The sequence below is a fragment of the Zonotrichia albicollis genome, chromosome 3, assembly GCF_047830755.1.
Source record: "Zonotrichia albicollis isolate bZonAlb1 chromosome 3, bZonAlb1.hap1, whole genome shotgun sequence".
Lineage (NCBI taxonomy): Eukaryota > Metazoa > Chordata > Aves > Passeriformes > Passerellidae > Zonotrichia > Zonotrichia albicollis.
Genome location: NC_133821.1, coordinates 72,931,083 through 72,951,168, shown reverse-complemented (window position 1 = coordinate 72,951,168; position 20,086 = coordinate 72,931,083). Strand labels below are relative to the sequence as shown.

The following is a 20,086-nucleotide window of genomic DNA, read 5'->3' as shown; positions in this document are numbered from 1 at the left end:
TTTGGAGTTGGATGGTCATGGCCTTGAAAGAGAGCAGTGGGCAGGAATAAGCCTGGCACCATCTGAAAATCTGGTAGCTGCCATGGTGATGAAATAGAAATTATGGAGTCCCCAGACCCTTGATCACTTGCACCTGAAGTACCAGTGACACTGCCCATTCACAGCAGCAGCAGCAGCAGCTGTGTGCTGGGGATGCTGTACATTGTGTAGTGAGCCCCCAGTGTGCTGTAGGAGTGGGAGTGTGCTGCAGAATTAAACACTGAGGACAAGAACCAGTCAGTTGCATTGCAGTGAGTCAGTTCAGACTCTCCTTTCTGCTTTTCTTTTTTCTATCACTAATGGGCCAGTTCTGTTTTAGCTCTTCATTCTAAAAGTTGCCAGGATCATCTTTGAAAACTCCAGTTAAAATGAGAATGTTTTAAGGAAAGTCCTGACAGAAGGTGTTGGTATTGTCAGAAGGACTGTTGACCTCTAGAGAGGTTTTACTCTTTATTCTTTTTTTGCCCCTGCCAAAAAGGGTTCTGTGTTTCCACTAGTGGCTCTCCTCTTGTTTTGAGATACTACATAAAGCTTACTAAACAGTTTGTGATCAAAACAAATAGACTGTGAATCTGAAGACAGAAGTCTCTGCTGCAGTGTGAGTAGAACTGGGGTGCCACTGGATGCTTGCTAGTTCTCATCTGCTGAAGCAGATTTGGGTGTCCTGTGATATGCACACACACAGGAAGGTCATTGAGTCACTGGAGTCAAAAGTCAGGAATGTGGCTCATTTAGAACTCTGTAATTGGGTATAACCATGGTAGGAATATGTCGTTTTAGCATAGAGGGCTGTGTTGCCAGGATTTACACCAGAGCTAAATATACACGTTGTGCATGCAAAGTGTTTGTAATGTTTTGTGATTGCTTCAGCAGCCTTTTAGAAGGGCTGTGGCTTACTAGTTAAAATTGAGCCTCATTTGCATATGCAAATTTTAATTAGTCTAGTTTAACACTTAGTCAGTTTAAACACTTCATTTGTTAAATAGATGTAGTCACTTTTCTCTTTCTAAAACACACTCTGTGGTATTTTCATATGTAGTCAGGACTGAATCCATAAATTTAATATACAGTAACTGTCTCTTGATGGGCAGAGCATGAGGTACTACTGCAAGTTATCTTACAGATCTGTGAGTTTGAGTGAGTGGGGAACACAGCATCCTCGCTGGATTGGCTGCAGGATGGGAATCTTCCTATTTTGGGACGCATGAAAGCAATATGTATACATACCTGTGTGATAGAGACCAATTGTAACACAAACAATACAATAATACTGTTGTGTTTTGAAGTGTCTCACTGGAAAGTGTTGGTCACATGTACTCTGAGAAGCTGACCCTTCTCAGTCTAAACATGCTAAACTTGGAACTGGTTTTAGTATTTTATTTTTAAAAAAAGGTGTGTAGACTGAAATTTCTTTCTGAAATTTGCAGTTGCTCTATGTATTTTTATGTTGTAATCTAAAAGAATACATGAAAAGGATATAAACGTAAAATGTGGAAGAAAGAATCTCTGAAACTCCTGCATTATATTAATAACTTACTGTATTAAGTTTTCACTTATGTAAGCTACTGCTGTGAGCTCATGAGACCTTTTCCCATTTGTGATGACTCACTGGTTGTCTGTATTTTCTATGCATAATTCTTCCTGTGCACAAAGCAAAGCTTTTGGCATCAATAAGATAAATATACTACTCACTCCCTTAGGTACCTTGTAACCAATAAGTTAATGTACTGAAGAGAAGGAGCATTAGATAGATTAGTTTTTCATTTGGGATGGTATGAGTCAGTGATTAACTGGGAGCTATTTTAGTGACAGTGACCCTCAACCCATAAAGTCAGTCTTCACTCTCACTAAGCAAATTCAGTGCTATATATGGTGATTTAGCAGAAAATTCTGTTTTAGGATTCCTGAAGCATCTTTCTCATTTGATTTGTGCTTTAAGGAATCTTCTAAAAAGAAAATACTCTTGTTGCTATAGTGATAAGTTGGAAGATCTATAGGTAGCTTAAGATTTCTCTCAGAAGAAATCTAGGCAGCTGGAAAATGTTTTGGCAGAAGCAGTTTGTGGCCACGTTGTTAATGTTGCAGAAGGAGCTCCTGGGTGACGCCTGGAATACCAGCTAGTGTGGGTTGTGCCAGAACAGATGTGGAGTAGCCTCTAGGAGATAATCTTGGACAAAATGGAAAAAACCAACAAGTTTATATGAGAACAGATGGTTTTATTAAGCAGGAGCAGTGGACTGTGGAATTGTTGTTAGCTGTTGTGTTATAGTACATTGTGATCTGAGGTTTTATTTTATACCAAGCTTCGTCTTGAAAACATGAATTCAGTACCTTTTTTTTTACGTTTAGATGTATGGTCCTTTTAAAAACCCACAGTTTTTCAATGGTTTGTTTGTTTGTTTTTCTTGGTTCCTTCTCCTCAGTAAACAACAGTAAAAACTTTTTAGTTATTCTTGAGAAAGTATCCTTAAGATTATGATATAATGGAAAAAATAGTATAAGGTAAGATCGTCTAAGTTACCAAGTTACTGATGCCAAGTGTGTGATTTTTAAAGGGTTGAAAGGAATTCTGATATTAAATTAAGTTTTTAAAAGATCAAATTATAAAATGAGTTTACTTGTCTCTAGAGGTTGGCTAAATCTTAATGTGGGTTTCTTTTCTTTATGCACAGTTTGAAAAAGAAAAGGCAAGTCAAACAAACCACTGAGACTGTCTCTGCCAATTCCCCTGGATCTCCTGTTTCCAAAACACCTTCTGAGAAAGATGATGAAAGTAAAGTTATTTTGGAGCAAATCAGTTCCTCTGAAGACAACTGTAAATTTCCTGGGGAAAAGGAAACTGCTCCGGACAAGGAAAAGAAAAAGAAAAAGTACAATCAACTGAAAGACATCAGACGCACAGAACTTAAAAGATACTATAGTACTGGTGAGTTATATTAATGCTATAGTATTTTAAAATGTGTTTGTTTTGGTAGTTTGCTAATGTATTTTTCCCATATTCTGTAGGCCTTTCTTAAAAGAATAATTAACTTTGGATATCCTTCCTATAAAAGCAAATATAATTATATAGTTCAAAATATCTGGTACTAACTTAAACCTTGCATTCTCACAAAAATACCTATATCCTGTTTCTCAGTTCTTAAAGTCAGTGTTATTATAGGCAGCAGTTAGTTTATTATTGCATTAGTTTTAGTTATTTTTAAGATTAGTTTTCAATGTTTTATGGGATTGAGTTTTTTTGGCAGGGCTATTTCTTTCATAAATTGATGTATACTGTTCAAGGATTCAGTCTTAATTCATATTCATGTTTGTCTGTTGAAGTGCAAGGAAGTAAGTAAATTAATTACATATTTTTAAACAAGATGTCAAAGGGCTTGTGTGATGGCTTGTTCCCCCCTAAGCTATGTAACTCAATTAATTATAAATTCCTTTTTAGATTTTTTTTTGCAAGTACTTGAGAAAAAAAAAATTTGTACATTGATATATGAGGTGAGTCATATACACATCTGTATTTCTGGATTGTAATTTGTTAGGTACTCTTAAATGATTTTAGATATGATTTATATGATATGATTTAGATATAGATATATGATTTAGATGTGATTTATATTATATGATTTAGATACAGATATATGATTTTATTTACTTCTCATTCCAGATTTTCTCTTGGTATTTTGTTGTAATGAATTCTTAGATTTGGAGAACTCTGGTTCCGTCTTGTAAGGAATCCTTTTCCAAAGAGAAGGAATGGAACAGAAAACTCCAGCTATCCTCAAAGCAGACTTTTTTACTGCTCACAGAGTGTGTGCATGGATGGCTGACTCCTAAGGAGGAGTCTTATTTTAGGATAAAAAAAGGGAATCTGCAGTGAAAATGTTATGTGTTGGGTGGTTGTGCAGACTAGCCCACAACCGAAGAGCGCCTTTTATGAGGCAGTATGGCCTTGCCATAGGGAAGATAAACCCTGGAGTAATGCTTCCTGGGGTTTACAGTGATTTATTGATCAGGCTATAACTTTTGGCAGATTTGAATGTCATGAGATAACTATTTGAGAACTAAAAGAACTTCTCTCTGTCTGAAGTTCTGACTGCACTGTTCTGCAAATAAGATCTGTAAAAGGAAAACTGTCGAACTGTTAATGAACAAACCCGTAAATTCTTTCTGCTTTGGTAGTATGCTGATATAAAAAACCCCAAACACACCAAAATATAAGCTTCTGCTGCATTCCTAGTAAAGTGCTTCTTCTAGAAGCACTTGTTTCTTTGTATCAAGAGTAATTTAGGTGTTTGTGAGGTAGCTGAATTTTTTCTCAAGTTTTTCAGGAATTAAATTTAAAAATTCTGCAACATTTGGCATTTGGTGTGGTGAGATAGGGGGCAATAGGATCACTCTCTGTCTCTGAAGAATGTGGCAGTGCTAGCTAAGGAGAATGTAAAGGTGTCTTTGATGTCTTTGAGCTGTCTTTTACTTGTGATCCAACAGTCAGTACAAACTCAGGTTGTACTTACGTCTGTTTCGTAAGCGGTCCCTGGTTTCACGTGGATTGGCATCATTACAGGGTGACTTGAAATGCTACTTACCATCATGTAGGTGTGCAGAGTTTCTGGGTTCTGCAGAAATACAGAATTTCTGTTGAGAAATAATTTAATGCTGTTGTTGAGCTGAGCACAGACTCAACTGGCAAAATCCAGAGAGATAAAAACTTCCTCCTTGTGTAAATGCCTTCTTTCCAGTTGTTCCTAAAGGCTTTTACCCAGCTGGAGCACCAAATTGCAGAAGTGAAAGTGTAAATAGAGGCAGAAAAGAGTTGATTGTGAAACAAGTGCCGTGGCTCCATGTGCAAGTTCCAAAATGAAGTCTTTTCAGTAGAATTGTTAGTTGCCATGGCACTGGACTACATGGCTTACACTGCCTTCACCCACTGCAGCTGTAGCTCACAGGGTTACCTGCTTAGCTGTTTGTCACTGCTGCTCTCCAGAAAGCTGCCTCCTTTGCCAACATCCTGAGTAGTTTCTGAGAGCTGTCTGCACACCCACAGCAATCTGAAAGAACTGGACTTGTGTAAGTAGTTTGCCTTTTAGCTGCACATGGCATGGCAGAGGTCAAACTCATCTGTCTTGCTCAGCTGAGTTCTGCCAGGTTTACATTCAGCAGTTCTCTGCTGGAAGATGTGTCAGCTGCAGTGGTGGGAAGGCACTGACTAATCTGTAAAGGCTTTATCTTTTCATTGTTGATATGCTTTCATATGAAAGTGTCTGAGAGGGATTATCCATGTATATATGTGTGTCTTAATTATTTAATGTCAGAGATACATATACCTCAAAGTATTTAATGTCAGGGATACATATACCTCAATTATTTAATATCAGGGATATATATGTCTCATTTCCCTATCCCCCCTTCCCTTCTTTTTTTCCCTCTGACTTGTCCCATTATTGATGTTTTGGAAGTGTTCTGACTAAAAAGCATGCACACTCTCTCTGTTAACCAATTTTCTATTTATGTTTTCTGAAGGGTTTGGGAGTTTTGGTGTCTATTTCTGCCCAACTAGCCAGCTTTGACTGATGTCTAGAACATAGTAGGGGGGTTGGAGCTAGATGATCTTTAAGGTCCCTTTCAACTTAAACAGCTCCATAATTATAACTTTATGAAAATCTGACACAGTAATTACTTCTTTTCTCCTTAAATGCTTTCTGCACTTTATCAAAATGTTTAAATTTCCTCAGAAGGAAAATTTATTAAATGTAGCAACAGCCTTGCATATTGCCATGATACAACCAAGCTTTGTGGATTAATGGAGTTTCTGTCATTAGATGATTTGAGTCCAGAGGGGTTGTGTCTGTCAGTCTAACAGAATGAAGACCACTGTCCTCTGAATAATCTCCCTTTCATATTTTACAGGACAATAAATCCTTCTTTCATTATTGTTCTAAAAGTTGGGGGAAGGAACGTAACATCTCATTATATTTTGTTCCTTGCACACCACAGTCCCTTCATTAGAGGCTCGTGAATGTGTTTGCCTTTTTGAATTTGCAAATGCAGTGCCATCCTGACTCCCACTTCGAATGCTGAGCTTTTTAATAGATTTTAATAGCTTTTTAATAGATTCCTGAAGGCACCAATGCTGTCATGGGGATTTTGTTGACTCAGTAAATTCCTCTTCTCTGGTGGAAGAACTAGCACAGCTTCTGAAGGCTGTGCAGAACTTGGTTATCCCTGGCAAGCTTTGTACAAGAGACAGTGGTTAAAAGGCTTGGATTATCTGGGGAAGGGTTTGGTGGTTAAAAGGCTTGGATTATTTGGGGAAGGGTTCGGGTTAGGTGGTTAAAAGGCTTGGATTATTTGGGGAAGGTGGAAGCCCAGCAGTGCAGCCAGGAGCTCCTGTCCCGCATGCAGGTGCGCTGTTGTGTTAAAGCCGGCAGCCGGCGGGTGGCACCGCCGAGCCGAGGAGGAGGAGGGAGGAGGAGGGAGGAGGCGGTGGGACTGGGGCATCCTCTAGGAAGGGATCCTCCAGCATCCCTCTCGCAGCCGAGACTGTTCAGTGCAGCACATCGGCTTACACTGTGGTGGCACCCTTACAAATAACCTGATGGTATACGGGAATGATCATTTCCCTTGAGGCACTGCTAAGTGGCTGCATAGGTCCTACTGCTAGAAAGTTTCTCCAGTGTAGTCTCATAGCTTCCTTTCCTCTTAGCACTTGCACTGTTCTTCAGTGGGTCTGTGGTTCTGTAATAATTTGAGACATCCAGTCTCCAAATCTCATCCTGTAAGACACTGCCTTGCAGATTCAGCCCTTGCTCTCTTGCTTTCAGGCAAAAGAGATGCTAATACTGTGTGTTGTTTTTCCTGAAGATCAATGAAAACAACAATCCTTTCTCTATACTTTTATATTTTATAATCTTTTGGCTTATGTGGCAGTCTGCTTTGTAACTTTGTCTCACTCCTTCTGCTGTTGTTGCTGCTGTAAACAGCGTTCAGACTTCTGGGGGATTTGTCTGTGTGGCACAGTACAGTGGTTGCATAGGTGCTCTGGCTGCTGTACTTGGTGCCCAGGATATTCTCCCCTTCTTCTTGTGATAACCCAGCTGACCTACTTTTGCAGCTTGGCTTCTTGGTTTTGACGTGCTGTCTCTGGGAAGCCTGTTTTTATTGAAAGATTAGGAAACCACAACTTCCTGTCAGGAGTTGCTGAACTGGATGAAAGCATTTGTGTTGTGCCACTGAAGACACTGAGGCAGGTAAAAGTGTGAGCTTCTGAAAGCAAGCAGTGTAACAGTGGTCAAACACGACTCTGAATTTCATCCATGTATTTATTCCAGCGTGATATAATGTGTCTTTATAGCAGATGTGCATAATATTCCTAGATTCCACTGATTTTGCTTGAAAACCTAAGCAGGCAACATATGTGAGGAATTGGTCTCCATTAAAGAATATGCCATAAAGAAAAGTTTGATTTAGGGAGTTTGTCCCATATCACAGAGTTACTTTTGTTGACAACATAAAATCCAGCTGACTGGCTTATCATTCTGCTCTGTTATCATAAAGCCATCCTTTCCCATTCATTGCAGAGTGTTCATTTTCTGCAGGAGTGGGAGGTGAGAGTAACAAAACCCCCTCTTAGTGTAGCTCTGATTTACATCAAAACGAGCAGGATTCCTAAACACCATGAGAAGGAAAGTAGTATATGTCCATTTAATGAGAGAGTATATCACACATTGAGCAGGAGGTGCCAGAGTATCTCCCTAGGGGCAGAAAGCAGATGCCTTTTTTTACTTTTCTTCCCTGGCATCCCTTAGCAGGGAGTGATGCAGGAGCAGTGCAGTGTGTGTGCAGTTACCAAGCCTCTGAATGTTCTGGGTAAATGACCAAGAACAAATTTTAGTAAGCAAAGCAGAGAGGGCATAACAATTTCCCTTATGCATTATGTGGTGAGACTGGCCCTGACTGGCACAAAAACAGCAGAGGCAGCTCCCATGATACCAGAGGTACTTTGTTTCAAAATTGCTTGCAATGCATTGAAAATGTGTAGGGAATTTAAATTTAATGAAATGGTGGGATACTTCCTGAACACACATTGCAAAATAGGTCATCTGCTAAGCAGGCTTAATCTGAAGTGGACTTTTCAATACTTATTGAGTTAAAAATGGAAATTTCCTTCTGCTTATGAATCCTGGTTTTGTCTTTTGTATTATTTGGTACAGAACAGTAAGATGCAGTTGAGGACCTAATTCAGGTGCTACTCATAAAAGAAAAAGAAAGAATAAAAAAAATAAAAGAGAAAATCCTTATAAAATATTGCTTGTAGCTAGCTAACTGTAATCAGCCCTAATTTCTGGGGACTTGATTTGGTCAGCCCTATTCATGTAGTAAAGTACTTTCTATTCTAAGTGATCCAAGTGATTTACAAAGTGGGCTACTCAGTGTTATCTTAAGTTGTTTAATACAGCAGTAAGAACAGGATTTAAATTTTCTCAGGTTCTCAGACCTTGCCTTAGTGTTTGTGCTTCAGCCCAAAAATAACTGTGGATATAAGGAGGAGTGAAAATGTAAATAATATGTTTGTTTCAGATAGAAGATCTCAAATAAAATTGAAGTAGCATAAGAAACAGTCAATTTGGTTATAATTGCCTGTGTAGAATACCAAGGGGATTGGAATAACTTGTATATGAGGGGAAGATGAAAGTACTGACTGGGCAGTGGCTGGTTGGGAAGCTTCAGGAATTATTAGCACTGGTCGTAGAAACCATGTGGAAACAATAAAGTGGACAATGACTGAAAGGCAGCTGTTTTCAGGTGACTTGTTTTGGAATGAGAACAAATGGTCTTGAATCCTGGAGGATCAGTGTTAAGGCCACCAGATTATATTAAAGCTGTGCTGTTACCAGATGTTTGCTAGAAATAGTTGCACAGAGAAGGGATTCCTTGTCCATAGGCAAGAGAATTCAATCTAAGCAGTAAGTACTAGTAATAATGTTGTTAGCATTTAAGTTCTGAAAATTTGTATGGAAATCTTAACACTGGGCAAGCTCCCCATGTATGGTGTCCACTTCAAATTCCCATCTTGGATAAGCTTTTATTTGTTGTTAACTAAGTAAAAGATTCAAATAGTTGAAAGTTGATGTTTTGTATGTAGTAACTAGGTATTGCCCATCAACACAACCTTGGCATTATTTGCACCATGCTCAGAGGAAATGAGTGGCACACATGGCACCTAATCTCGAGATGGAAGACTGAGCTGATTTTAAGACTGCTGTTAGAAGGAAATGAAGCCATATGGATGTATAAAACCAACTGGTAAATTCACCTGTTGATAGTAATCTAATGTATATTTCAAGTAGAAAGCAAGGGAATTGAATGGGAAAGTGAAAGAAGAACATGAAAACTGTCCCAGAACATAAAAAATAAGAGATTTCTTAACTGTGTTAAGAACAAAAGAGAAACTAAAAATAATTTTAAGCAGTTGAATTTTCATTAATTTTCTGGTGCTTCTGACAGCAAGGAAGATGAAAGGACATAGAAGAAGAATTGATCTATTTATATGCTGTGGTGTGATTTTCTCCACTCAGTTAGAAAGGGAAGTAAACAGTAGTGTAATAGACACAACTTTTTTTTTTTTTAAATTGACAGAGCTGTTTTTCACATACAAGTCCTGAGAGTTTATTGATGACTTCATGATAACTGATGTGGTTTTTTTTGGTGAGCTTTTAAAAAAGGTTGATACAAAATTTTTATGTTCCTGCCTTCATTTTCAAATAGTCAGTCAAGGCAAATTGCATTTGTAAGCATTACGTTGCTGATGTCATGTACTAGTATTTTGTGACTTTATATTCTAGAATGTCTCAAGTTTAAGATTTGGATGGCAGGTCACTCTGGTAGGATGACCAAGTGTGTTTAGCTCTGAAGGGGTCAGTAGCTTTCTGTGTGATTCAGCACTTTATAGGTGAGGGGGGAAAGTGCCCATCACAGGTTACCAATGCTGAATTGTGTGAAGTGAGTGGTAACTTGAGTACAGGCAGATTACATGTTTTAAGGTACGTTGTAGAACAGAGCTTTCCAGGATGAATGGCCTGTTAACTATGAAAAACTACTTGGAGTGCTTCATGTTCCTATTTACCTGACTGTAAACTTGGAAAACATCATTTTGGAGGCAGAAAAATCCTACAGTACTTGGAAGTTTTATGCAGGTGAGTAAAAGAAATTACAGTGTGTCTGTGTGACTGCTACTGAACCTCTGTGTCCAAGCCTGGTGGTGTGTGTGATTCCAGGTGGAAGAAGTGCTAGAGGGGCAGTAGGAGAGCCCATGCCATTCCAGACCAGAGCCCATTCAGTGTAGTATGTGTTCTCCCACAAGAACCAGACCTGGATGTCTGGGGAAGATTATGAACACAGTGAATTTTGTAAAGGCATCCACAGTACTGTCCTCTTCTGAGCTGCTCACAGTTCATGCATTTAGAGTGCTCTACCATATGCTTTTCTTACCTCTCCCTGGGCCTGTGCAGCTTTCTGCAGGATGTTTTGGTGAAGTGTACACAGGTTTGCTGCCATTTTCTTAAAGAGCAAATCTTGCTTCTGCTGGCTTTGTTGGGTGGCCATGGGTTCTTGTATAAGAAACTGAACTGTCAGTCACCATCTCCAAGACTCCTGTGATTTTTCTTGTGTGTTTCTTTGTTGTTTTCTGGCTGGTTGGTTGGGTTTTTGTTTGTTCTTTTCTCTCTATAAAATATCCGTCTTACATAGTTTTCTTTCCAGGCTGAAGGTCTTCAGCATTCTTTACATGTAAGCTGTTTCATGGCTTTGTTTGTCCTTGTCAGACTTCTCTGGACCTCCAGGATACTGGAACAGGGGATGTTTTTACTCTTAATTCAGGTTCTATGACTTGTTTTACTATGAGTTCTGTTTAGTACAGCTCAGGGAAGAAGGAAAATGTTGGCGATTAGAGGGAGTTGTGAGAGACGACCTTGGTTATAACTCTTCTTGAGGGAGAAAAAACCCAAGACCCTTATCCTAAATTAATTGTGTAATTGAAATATCATAGCAAAGAGCTTTGACGGGCTCAGCAGACCCGGACATAGAGAGAAACCAGTGGAGATTGGAAATTAGGGATACCTTTTTAACAGTGGCATAAATTATTGAGGCAGAAAATTAAAAAGTGGTGTTTCTGTCCTGGGGGAAAAATATCAGGATTTGCTATTTACAAAGTTGCATTCCACTATAGCAATTACTCAAAGTTAAGATTGACGTCTTGTCAGTCAATGACATCTTGTGATCTATTCTGGAAAGGTCAGGCTATGGAATGACAGGCTGGTGTTTAGTTAGCTAAAACTGATCTCACTGCTGAAAGACCCAGGTGTGTTTCCAAGGGCTGCTTGTTTTCCCAAGGCCTGAGCTTTCAGAAAGAGTGAGCACTTATGCTCTTAATTTTATTTAAACTCAGATGCACTTAACATCTCTGAAAAGTGGTCCCAGAGGAAGAGAGGAGGGCTGTGGAGCAGTTGGTCCCATAGCCCAGGGTGAGGCTGTGACAGGCGTGTGTGTGTGTGCAGGAGGCGAAAAGGAAGCGTGTCAGGAGAATTAATAAAAAAAGTTGTCATATTTCTGCCAGAGATAATGAAGGGAAATAAGTCTTTGTGGTTAGCAAGTTCATCACTTCCAGGATCCACTGGCTCATCATGCCTGGGGTAGTCTGGCTTTTCCAGGTTGTGCCAGCTGCCTGCTGAGGCTTGTGCTTGCTGAGCATGGGTGCCCTGTGGAGTCAGCCTTGAGTACCTGCAAGGCACGAGCAGCTCTTCAGTGATGTGTCCTGTGCTGGGATAAAGAGTTGGACTTTCAGAGGTCTTTCTCTTCCAAGTTTCCTGGAGAGCTGTCAGCCAGGCAGATTGCATGCTTTGCCTCTTGCCGTACCCAGGCTTCATAGTCCGTACCCTGAGTGCCTGTGGAGCAGTGCTCTGCAGCACCCACGTGTGTCAGCTCTCTCCCCTGCCCAGTGACTCACCCTAGCTCTCTTGGGATTTCTGCCCCCAGGGAACAGGCAGAATATTCTCATTTTGGTTTCAGACGTTCTTCTCCAAGACAGGAATATTCATAAGCCAAGTATGTAAAAAGCACAATATAGTGCATTTGAAATCATGTTGCAAATCTTTTGGTCTCCAAGCAGAGTCAGAGGCAGTCATTTTTAGGGTGTCTGCATAACTGAGGCATGGAATCCTCAAGGCAGGCTTTTAATTTCTCTTCTCCACCAAGTTCCCATATTGTGCTTGAAAAGCACTGTTGAAAGTGAATATAAATGCTCTGAAAAGCAGCACTCTCTTCACCGTGCGCTTAAATAATACAAAGTTAAGCCAGATTTTTTTGATTGTGTAACGTCCTCACTCCCAGCCTTCTCTACTGACATTTCCTGATATCTTCTCAGTCTGTTGCGACATCTCTGTTGCAACTTGTTGGGTCATGCTTGGGATCCAACAGCAGCTTGTATAAACTGAGTTGCTCTTTTCTATGGCTTCCAAGCATCTGCATGATGAAGTGATGACAGTCAGCAGCACATCAGATGCTGGTGTAATCTCCAGATGCAAAAAGAGAGCATGTGTCCTGTATCTTTAGGATCTTTGTGATTTTCATCTCTATTTTTAGCCTCTGACCTGGTAAATACCATTCAGTAGACAGGACAGTACCGTGCTTGATTTTAGGAGACTTTGTCCTGGTTGACTTACATGGCATAGCCTTCCTTCCCAGGCAAGCTATGCTGTGTTCTAGCAGCAAAGTAAATGAAGAAAGCCAGCATGTGTAGTGTTAACTGTTTTCTAAAATGTCCATATTTTCTCTTGTGATACCTAAGTGTTCTTTCCCTCAGCCCTACTTTGTTGACAGGTTAATTTTCCTCACTATGTATTGTCCTTAAGTACCTAATGTAGTGGATAGCCAGAAATTTTATGGTGATACTTTAGTGAAAGATGTGTTCAGATGCTGACGTGTTCCTGAATAGGATTCACAAGTAATGCTGTCAGACCACAAAGGAGCTAAAGCCCCTTCTTGGGGATGAAGTAAATAAAGAGGAAATTTAAGTTCCTCAAATATTTGTAGTTTTTTGTGTAGAAGCTGCAGTATGTGAATATTGCATGAATATCAGTAGTAAAATTTTTACTGAAGTGTGCCTAAAAATGCCTAATAGCAGAAGGAGTTACTACTTTTTTTATCACTTCTTTGAACTGATTCTCATTTTCCCTTGAGGCTCAGTAATTTCTGGTGATCCATTTATTCCTTTGAAAGAATTGCTTGGAAAATAATTAGGGGACAGTCAGTTTTTATTGAGAGTGGAGAAAAGTTGTTCAAGGCATGGCTGTTTCAGAGTCAGGTGTCTGGATTTGTGTTGCTCAGGGAATTGCTATGTTCCTGCGTCAGGAGAAGTCCCACTAATGAAGGAGCACAAGTGTGATCGTGGTAGGTGACAGCTGCCCTTTTGTTTCATGTGACTTCAACAGCAGCAAAGGAGAAAGCCAACTGATAGGATTCAGTAGAGTAAAAATATGCAGAAAGAAGGTGAGGGCTTTTCAGGAGATTGGGGAAAGCAGGAAGCAGAAAAGAAAAGCAGACACCTGAATTGGTGTCGGGATTTTTTTGTTTCTCATTTAACATGGTAGAGTACACTACCCAAATCTGGGTAGGGAATGTGTCTGCCTAACTTGCTGGTTTTCTTCAGGGAGATAGGTCTGATAAGATGGCTAAAAAATTTTTTAATATGCCTGCCCCCTAACTGCTGCAGCTGGCTGAAGCAGGGGCTGGGTCTCTTTTCTCAGAGGCTGCTGCAGCTGAAACATCAGAGTGGGTGGTAGGTGTCCCAAACCAGGAATCTGGCCCCTGTGGTGGTGGGGTTCACCCACGCTTGACAGGAGCTGAAAGAAAGATATTTTTTTTTATTTAAAACTAGTAATTTTAATGTGAATGCTGTTCAGTTCATCACTTTGAGAGTCATGAGAAAAGCCAGAAAGATGTTTTAAATCACAATTACATCATTCTGTGCACAAATTGGCGCATAGCAGAATTGCTGAAAGTTATTAAAATCTCAGTGGAGAAGGTAGGAATGGAAAGAATTGCTTAGATAAACTGATTTGTCTTCCCCTTCTATCATCCCAAGTAGGTCTTTCATATTCTTGAGATCTCTGTGTGTAGAGTCACTTAAGTGATACTGTACTCCATCTCTCTCACCATAATTGGTATCAGGCCTCATTCATTGATAAGGAAGCTACCCAGGAAGCTTTGCTTGCTTAATTTCTTATCAGTACCCTGATTAGGTTACTCTGAGGGATAACTGCTCTCCCCTGAATTTATTGTGTTTCAGATTCTTTTAAGCTACCTGTAAGTTTTCACTTCTTTGTCCTGGTGCTTGGCTAGACTATAGTAATATAATTTTATTGCTTCTAACAAATCTGTAATAGAGATGTGGGACTGGACTGGAGTGTCCTGAAACAGCAGTGACATACTGAACAGCATGGAAAAATGATTTATATATGATATGGAAAAATTATTAGTATCATACGTGCTTAAGGAAACCCTCTTTTCTGTCACCATCACGTATTATTGGTTTTCTCATAGCTTAAAACCTGTGTTTGGTTTTACTTCCTCCAACTCAAAAAGGAGGTAGTAGGAGAAGAAAAACTAGCAAAAAGGGCATCCTGTGTGATTAGAGAAATAGGGGAATCCAAAGTATCGCAGTATTAGTCACTTGGAAAAAGTGAAGTAACTGAGAAAAGATGCTGGAAATCTGTGACATCATGAGTGGTATGCAGAAGGTGAATAATAACTATTTATTTTTTCACCCTTAAAATAGCATTAATTAGGATGTTCAGGGAAGTATGAGGTACAAGAAGGGAAGCACTGCTTTTTGAGCACATGTTAGCGTGGGGTTCATTGGCATAGAAGTGGTGTGGAGCTCTTGAAAGAGCAGAACAGCTCAGTGAATGGTGTTACTCTGGGAAATCTGGGATTTTGGCGCTAATCAGGGGAAAGATTTCCCTACTGACAGGCGGCCTAAATCTTTGGTAAGACAGAAATTAATGAGTAAAATGGACTTTTGCACCAAGTGCACCATTGCCTCTGTCCTCTCAAGCTACTGAGTTTGTTTGCCAGGTGTGGAAAGCAGTCAGTCCTTTGTCCCCTGTTTGCTTGGGCATTCCTGCCGGCAGTGCCAGACCTGGGGCTGGCGGTGGCTTGGGAGCTGCCCAGCGGGTTCAGCTGTCACTGCCAGCACTGCCTCACCTCACACTCATTGGGGCTGGGCAGCAGCAGTGCTGATGGCATCATCCTGCAGGGGGGATGGCCCGTGCTCCATCTGGGCAGCCCAGGAGACTCCTGAAGCTCCTTGACCTGTTTTATCTACTTACAGAGCTATTTACACAGTTGCAGAGGTGTAATTCTCCTATCATGCGTCAAGGTCTTCTGGGTGATAAACTGATTGACCTCTTTATCATACTCCTTCCATAGCTGGTTTCCAAATTACTCTTAGGTAACTCTTTTTTGTAAGGTTTCCTGTAACACTGCTAAATGAAATGTCAAGAGTCTGCTAGGAAACTGAGATACAAATATATCATTACGGGCAGAAAAATTCCCATTCTAGACCTGTCTGTTTCAGTAAGCCTGTATTTCTTGCCTATTCTCACTTGGCATTCTTCTTCTCACTGCTTATTATTTTACTATTTTTACATAATTCTCAATTTCCAAGTTTCCCAAAACCACAGAGAGGTTCAGTCCACCCACTCTGCCTTTTGCCTAAAAATGCGGTGTGATCCAATTTGCATTAACACCTAGTCACTTCTCATGGTGTGCAATCCCATCTCCCGCGTACACGCAGTGCAGGAAAATTTGGGACTCAGAACCGTGAGTCATTTCACCACTAAGCAAGTGTTCAAGTTCAAAAAGTAGCCAAAGGCAGTTGTTTAAAGCCTGTGAAGTTCTTCATGTAGTTGTGACTGAAAGAAACGTGGTTCCTGAGGCTTCCATCATGCCTGCGTGTGCTCTGGGTGCCTCTGTGGCTATACAAGAGCTGCCTGCCTTCAGATCATGGCAGAAAACGTTTGGCTTCCTGGAGGAGAAAAGGGAAAAGATCAGGGGAACTGGAGAGACAGTATATTGTGTGTGTTTAAGTATATTAAGTGTGCTGCTTTGGCAGGTTTGTCAGTGACTCTGCTGTGAACTGTTCATCTTGGGCACGATTTTGTGACCTTGGCCTCAGCACATGAGGGTATGTGTGCTTAGCAGTTCTGTCAGGTTTAATGGGATTCATTGCAGTCTTTTCTTCTGAAGGTCTGAATTTTTAATTCATTATTTTAAATCTTTATATGCACAATTAAAAACATAGGCTAGTTAAGAACACACTATTCAAGTAATTAGGATGTTATTTTGAATTTTGTTACTGGGATAGAAAAAAAACCAGGGAGCAGTAGGGGGTAGAGGAAAAAAGTATCCAAACTCAAAATGTCAGATTTTTGTTTCAGGAGACAAATAAATTCACAGACTGTGACTGTGACTTCTTTTAGCCTGCAGCTAAACAGACCATACAACACATATTCTTGCACATAGGTGTGAAAGAAAATTGCCTAACTGTTCAACTTATTTAGGATTTATTAACATTTATTGACAAAAAAGCACAGTATTTTGTTTAAACTCAGCTTGCCTTTCAAACTTCTCTTTTTCTTGTCCTGCAGTTAGGTTTCTAACTATGTGTGCCTGCTTAGTTCTCTATTGTACCACGCTTGTGTTCAGGATCCTACTAAACAAACAGGTTCACAGTCCTGTCAGCCAAGAACTAGAGCATATTACATGTCTCCTGTGAATACAGTATATATAGGATATGTAAATGTTATACAGGTTATAGCCTTTTCCTGGGTAGTATTTCTTAATCTCCAAACTTAGCAGGCAATGCAATTAGGAGGACCTGGAAAATACTGATATTTCACAGGGTGAGACAGAGGTGTCCTGCCTCCCAGGTAGGAAGCTGCAGGGGAGAAAGTTGTCTATATTGCTGTTTTATGGTCTTTTTGTGCCACAGGGGCATAGTGGTTGTTGTTGTGGTCAGCTCTCCATTTTTAAACACAAAACTTTGAAACAAAAAATGTTCAGCTCATAGCAAATATTATAAGCTCTTCAGAGAAACTGCTTTTATTGCATATTGTTATTCCTGCCATCTACATGCAGACTTAAACTTTTTCCCATTCAGCAGGTGCAAAGTCTCTTTCTCTCTCTACGTCTCTCTGGCCTACTTTTATTTTTATTCCAGCTCTTCCAGGGTTTTACTGGTATGTGTCTAATTACTGTGATATTGTTGCTCTTAACTGTTTCCTACCTTGAGTACTGTTTCAGAGATAAGTAAGCATAAAATATCTGAAAACTTGTCTGCTTTTTTCACCTAGAACAAGTCTAGCTGAAAGATCTACCTTTCTTATCTTTCTCCAGGGAAAGGTCACAAAAAGTTCAGGTAGTTTGCCTTCATGTGTGATATGTAGTTGTAATTATATTTATCCTGGACTAGTTGAAGTGGTTTCTCCTGGTAGCACAAAACAGTGTGAACTCAGTAGTTGGCAGGGTTTCTTCAGGCAGAATTGTGCTATATTGGCAGTTTTATGCAGGTAATGGATAAAGAAAACATCCAGTATTTGTCAGATTTTTTGTTTGTCATGTTGTCTTTGTGTTTCTGATGGTTTAATACTCTGCCCTGCTGATGCTGCCATTACCTGTTTTTCCACACACTTTCACTTTGATCAGCAGAAGGTGTTGTGACAATGGTGAAAACACAAATGGCCAGAAAAACACAGTAAGAAAGCTAATTAAAAAGTTTCAATGTGGGTGTCCAGTCTCTGAGGTGAAGTGTCTGAGATCATTGAGTGATGCTGTGTTTCAAAACGCTGTCAGGGAAAAGCCAGCATCATCCTGATCTTCCCGTTCCTCCCGCTGTCCTTCATGCCATGTACACCATAAGCATGTACTTAAACTCTTTGGTTTCTACACCAAAGAGGCTTCCTGCCTCTGTTGCCTTATTGTAGTGTCTCTAACCAGTGCACTTCTCATGATGCATCCCTGGCAGCTGGTGGGTGGGATATGCCAGCAGTAACACCTGGACGCATGTCCAGGTGTGAGTCTCTCCTGACAGAGGGAGCAGCCCCACACTGAGGCAGCCCCACAGCATTCATCTTGCTGTGGCCATGGGCCAGCAGAAGGCTCAGTCCTGCACCCTGGGCCCCTCCTTGTTTCTTGTGTACATTACAGTGTGGCAGGCGAGTCCTCGCCCTTCCTTTTACTATCGGCCTCTTGCTCCCTGGAAATAGCAAAGGTTGCAGCAAAGCCTGAATACAAGTCTGAAGCCCTGTGCTGCCATTTCCAGTCCTTTCCTCCCTGATCTTCCAGAGCTGCTAGCTTGGACCACAGGAGGAGTTCACCCTGGACAGCGTGTCCCTGCTCCTGGTCCCGGCTGCTGGTTTTGCTGGGCCCAGCCTTGCCTGGTCTTCTTGGCTCTCCCCGCTTCTTCCAGGCTGCAGCATTCTGCCGGAGGCAGTGGGAGCTTTCTGAGGGCTTGGGGGCAGTGAGGCAAGGAGAGCCATGAATTGCATCCTGGCACCCCATCCCCACTCCTGGAGCTGGGGCTGCATGCTGCCCTCGCTCCCCCCAGGTACGTGGGGCTGGGCTCTGGGTTTGGAGGGGAGCCCGCTGGGGCTGGGGCTGGCTGGGTAGCTCCATCCTCCCTGAGCCTCGGCTTTACTCACCCACTGCTGTCGTAGGAACTGGAAATCTCTGCCCTGCTCTGGTGCACACAGCTCACGAGTGCCTTTTGGGTCCTGCAAGGGTTTGGGTTCTGCTACTGTAGTGGGTTCTGTGTGTTGCAGCTGATAGAAAAGCTCTTCTGCACAAACTTTCTGCTTTCTCAGGCTTGACTGTATACATGCATGTTTTGCAGGACTCTTGGCACACTTTTACCTTCAGAGATTAATGTAGTGTTTAAACATATTGTACTTGTGAAGTGGTGACTAAGCAGTATTTGTTGTGGTTGTACCAAGGCAGTAGATATGAGTATATTCACCTGATGGTACAAAGTACTTGTATCCAGAGCTGAACTGTGTAGGAATCACCAAGAAACCATAGGAGCAGTTATGTATTGCTATGGTATCATATATACATTACATCTGCAGAGTTCCTGAATGATTACTAAACCTGCTGTATTCGATGAAGTTTTCTTGCCTTACAATTAAATCTTAAGGCCTAATAGGTATTTTAATGTGTCCTATTGTTCTTCACAGCTGCAGTTGGCACATAATGTAGATTTCTTTCAAAACATGCTGAAAGGTAAACATCTTGACAGTCACTTGAATTTTTTTTTCTCCTTAGATGACAATCAAAACAAAAGCAATGAAAAGAAAGAGAAGAAGATGGTTTCTCAGAAGCCCCATGGTACCATAGAATATATAGTAAGTGCTGGTGTGTGGTATGTTCATGCCTGCCTTTTGAAAGTGGAGTTTTTGAGGTTGAGAGGGGGGCAGCAGCACAAAACTGTGAGCACTAATTCCTTCTCAGTTTGCACTTATCTCAGTAGGGATTGCTTCTACTGATACCATTCAAATACCACCGTAATGGGGAGAGCTAGGGTCACATCCTGAATCTCTGCTCAACCCAGGATCTCTGCCTCTTGCAGCTGCCAGTTCCAATTTTACTTCTGCATTATGGCTGTCTAATAGAGCAGTGGTTTTGTTATTCTGAAAAATACTCCCATTCTGCAGTGTTGCTTAAGTCACCCAGCAGTTGACCTGTGCTGGATGAGATCTGTTCCTCTAAGCTGGAGCAGGGCAGCAGTGTGCTGGCTCTGCTCTGTGTGTGAGCCCTCAGGTCGCTCAGTGCATTCCCCTCTACCACACAGAGCCTCTGTGGGAGGTGGTGTCCCAGCTGGGAGCTGCACAAATGCTGACCTGCTGTGGCTGCTGGAGGTGTAGTGAACTTTGCATGTAAATACAGATGTGCTGCTTTAAAGCTTTAAGAGAAAAGGAGAGGGACATCCGTAACGCCTCTACAT

General features: G+C 41.0%; 1 protein-coding gene across 8 annotated transcripts in view; it reads left to right on the top strand.

Annotated features, from left to right (window-relative positions):
• NCOA7 (nuclear receptor coactivator 7) overlaps window positions 1-20,086 on the top strand; it is an 84,285-nt gene that overhangs the window by 41,711 nt on the left and 22,488 nt on the right. For all 8 annotated transcript variants that reach the window (XM_074537857.1, XM_074537858.1, XM_074537853.1 and 5 more), the window contains 2 exons: window positions 2,712-2,965; window positions 19,408-19,487. In XM_074537857.1, coding sequence (XP_074393958.1) covers window positions 2,712-2,965; window positions 19,408-19,487 — 334 coding nt within the window. The remainder of the gene's footprint in view (window positions 1-2,711; window positions 2,966-19,407; window positions 19,488-20,086) is intronic.